At 36.8% G+C, this 3,945-nt stretch overlaps 1 protein-coding gene across 3 annotated transcripts in view; it reads right to left on the reverse strand.

Moving 5' to 3' along the window:
* Nucleotides 422-3,945, reverse strand: part of LOC109229227 — a 6,626-nt gene continuing 3,102 nt past the window's right edge. Inside the window, exons 2-5 of one of the 3 annotated variants that reach the window (XR_002068526.1) lie at nt 1,989-2,135; nt 1,362-1,544; nt 1,219-1,258; nt 422-711 (exon numbers count right to left, since the gene is read on the reverse strand). Coding sequence is in view for 1 of the 3 variants with exons in the window: in XM_019394602.1 (XP_019250147.1) it covers nt 1,401-1,544; nt 1,989-2,135 (291 nt within the window). In the remaining 2 variants the exon portion in view is untranslated. Of the gene's footprint in view, nt 712-1,218; nt 1,273-1,361; nt 1,545-1,988; nt 2,136-3,945 lie in introns of all 3 variants that reach the window. The other 2 variants (XR_002068527.1, XM_019394602.1) reach the window with 2 other exon arrangements.

Genomic DNA, 3,945 nt, shown 5'->3' on the forward strand with positions numbered 1-3,945 from the left:
AGATTGGCGTTGGTTTGCAAAGGTTTTCTTTTTTTCTTTAAATGTATTTTCTTTGATAATTATATGGTATCAAATGCTTATTACAAATTACATGTGTCATTCTTTTATTGGTTTATTTAATACATCACTAGCAAGTGCAACTCACGCATATGTTTTGCTGGGCACGGGTGTTTACTTAACACGCTTAATAGCCTCTTGAAGTATCTAAATGATAAAAGGGTCAGTTAAAGTGTTTGTCTGATCGTTGGGGACAACTTAAAGGGGCCCTTTATGTATTTCGCCATTTTTTTTATTGCGCAAAAAGAATAGAAAAAATTTGAAGATTTCGAAATTCAAATTTTGCAATTCTTAAAGGTAACTTTTCAAATTAGTTTTCCAGCTCTCTTTTTAAGAACAAATGCTGAAAATGCTGGTTAAGATGTTTTACTGAAATTGTCTTTGAACTTTAGCTTGTCAATGCTCTTTTCTTAACAAGAGTGTTATTGCATTACTGAGTTTGTAACAGGACTATGATGTCATCAGTTATCTGCCTCTGCCCACATATTATCACTGTTTGGCACATAACTTTATTTACACAATCCTTTCTAAGTACCACAAACAGGGAAACAGAAACATCTTTGCTCCAGCAACACAGCTTGAACTTTTCCCACTTCTGATAAATCGTGAAACTCTTGTAAGCCCTCGACCTTGTGACTTATCTGGTCTTTCAACCTGTTTGTAGAGAGAGAGAGAGATTTTGCTTAGGTACTTTTGATTAAAAGAAAAGTACATGTGAGTGCAAAATGTTAAATACATATCATTACTTTTAGGGCTCATTTGGTACGAGGGATAATTAATGCGGGATCAAATTTGAGATGAGTTTATCCCACGTTTGGTTGGGATAAAATCGGGGTATAACTAATCCCAGGATTAGTTATCCTGGGATTGTAGTGTTTTTCTAGCCCCGTGGGAGGGTGGGATAACGTTTTCCAACCAAACAACCCCTTAAGGTGTTACACGGGTTGTTGAACAACAGAATACAATTACATGTGAACAACAGCAAAAGAAACATAAGTTTTGGAACTGATACGAGTCAATACATCACGAACCGAGCTGATTAAAGAATGTTATCAGGGTAGGTGAGAAAAATAGTATACTTTAATGTGACTAAAGTCCTCAAATTAGAAAGTTCTTCAATAAACAATTTGAGTAGCTAAGTAATGTTGTTTAGCTCCAAACCTTGTCAAGGAGAAGAAATTGGATGTGCAATATCAGAGACCTGGAAATTAATTACTATAACAAGATTCAGTAAAAAAATGAAGCAACTTTGCACATTGGGAGGTCAGAAAAGTTTCAGGACACATATTGAAGAACACACGTACCAGGATGTCTTGACTTAAATGTGTTGGATCAAGTCTAGCTCATAAACTTGCTACAGGCATGTGGTAGAACGTTGCATGAGAGATGTAACTCAGTTTCTCAGAATCCATAAGTCTAAAATCCACTGCAACTACAGTCAAGTTTCTTCCACTTCTAATAACGGTTGCATTAACTAGTACTTCTGCCTGTGGGTACCTCCAATACAAAAGGAGGATAAATTAGCGAAAAGGCAGGATGCGGATTAGACCACAAGAAATCAAATATTGCAGACAATAACTAACTTGTTCTGTTGACAAATATATTTTCAGACCTCAGTAAGCCAATGGAATGGTAAAACAAGATAACTCAACATGACAGTGATGTCCCCACTTTGTAAGTCTAAGCCAGTTTTATCATTTTCTCATCCAATATTTCTACATGGATTCGCCATGTTTGCTGTTAACAAATAACACCTGTGCAGTTTTTATAAAATTGTAAGAAGATTCAGAAACACTCAGCACTGTGGCAGGTCACAGGTGCAAACAAAAGTTGAACCGCGTACAAATCTCGATATGCTCCTCCTTGATGCTTAAACTACAAGCATTGCATTAACACGGAGAACGCTGACAAACAAATACCTAGAGACTCACATTTCGAGGAGCACCAGAGAGATAAGATATGCTCAATTCTCCAAGAAAGAGCTCTTTATCCTTTCCAACAATAGTTCGGGCACAGGCAGTTGCTATCCTTACTGTTACATCTCCAACAGCTCCTCCATGCAGTGAACCATAGATATTCTGCAAGGAAGAACCCATGTGTTTCAGCACTCTTAATTTGTCAGAAACAGCTAAATACCAAAGAGAAGATAGTATACACTTGATGCAATGGTACATAATGCAACTGTTGGGTTTTTAAGGTATTTAATTAATATATTAAATACTTAAAAGAGGGTGAATGGGAAATGGAGGGAAATGAAATTTTTGAGTGAAATTTTAAGTTCCCCCTCCCTTGGCAAATGGGCATTGTCCCATATTGGAAGAGGAAGAGGTTTTTTATGGGTATATAAGCAATTGCTCTTCTTCTAGCTCTTAAAGAGTTGAGAAGAAGGCAAGCCTCGCGCCGTCGTCGTCGTCGCTCGCTCGGCTCGGCTTCGGCTTCGGCTTCGGCTTCGGCTTCGGCTTCGGCTTCGGCTTCGGCTTCGGCTTCGGCTTCGGATTCGGATTTGGTCAAACGACACTATTCGGATTAGGATTAACTTTTTGGACCAAATTTATTTGTTAATAGTAAAATATTAACAGAAATGTTATTAAATATTTGTTTTAATAACAAAATATTAATATTAAATATTAATATTAAATCCAATCCGTTTTTCTGTTTTGGTAACAGAAAAGTAACTACCCTCTTCAATTTTCCCTCTTTATTTTCCCTCTTTATTATTGAGTAAATGGCCATTTATGTAATGGCATTTATGTTGTGGGCGTTTTGCATAAACAGCCATTCTGAAGAGACCCAACTTTGGCTATAAATACAACACTATTCTGCTCAGAATTTTAACTACAATTTTCTGAGTTTCCTCTCCTTCTTCTGCATACTTTTAGCATCAAAACAAAGCAAAAAAGTAAGTGTGATTTGCTACCGAACTTTGTGTTCGCTGAAACACTGGGGTTTGAAGTACCACTACACCAGTGTGTAATTCGTTCTATCCTGGGAGGAAATAATCCATAACCTTGGGTACTAGGAGGGGATTAAATTCCTTAAGGAAACACTGTCAATTCAGTGGGCTCGAATTGGTTTATGTCATTTCTGTTTATATTCATTACTGTTTATATTCATTTATATTTCCAGAATTATTTTACAAATACAGTCTAATAACAAGCTTAAGGAATTTAATATATTTTCTGTATTTGTACTTACCGTTTCTGGAAGAGTAAAACCTTTGTGGTTTTGTACTCTATTAAAATCTACGTGATTTTAACGTTTGTGTCATTCTTTTACAGAAATGACTAATGAAAATGAGAACCAAGCCATTCCAATGGTGACTGCCAATGCCTCAACAAGCCGAACGACACCGGAAGCATTGGCACCGGCGTAAAAACCCGGAAAATTTTTCGGGATTGATTTCAAGCGCTGGCAGCAAAAGATGTTCTTCTATTTAACTACTCTAAGTCATCAGAAGTTCATTAAGGAAGATGTTCTTGTGCTGTCCGATGAAACTCCAGAAACTGAACGCTTTCTCGTGATTGAGGCGTGGAAGCATTCAGATTTTTTGTGCAAGAATTATATTCTAAGCGGGCTGGAGGATGCTTTGTATAACGTCTACAGTGGCGTGGAAACGTCAAAGGAACTGTGGACTGCGCTTGAAAAGAAATACAAAACCGAAGATGCCGGGTTGAAAAAGTTTGTTGCTGCAAAGTTTTTGGACTACAAAATGGTAGATAGCAAGTCTGTTATTACCCAAGTCCAGGAATTGCAAGTGATTATTCACAATCTCCTTGCTGAAGGTTTAAATCAAATTAATATTGATGTTGAAAGTAATAATCTTAGTATTTTTACTAACAGAAATTTCATTGAAGGTCTTGTCATCAATGAAGCATTTCAAGTAGCAGC

Source organism: Nicotiana attenuata, chromosome 1 (assembly GCF_001879085.1).
Source record: "Nicotiana attenuata strain UT chromosome 1, NIATTr2, whole genome shotgun sequence".
NCBI classification, from domain to species: Eukaryota; Viridiplantae; Streptophyta; class Magnoliopsida; order Solanales; family Solanaceae; genus Nicotiana; species Nicotiana attenuata.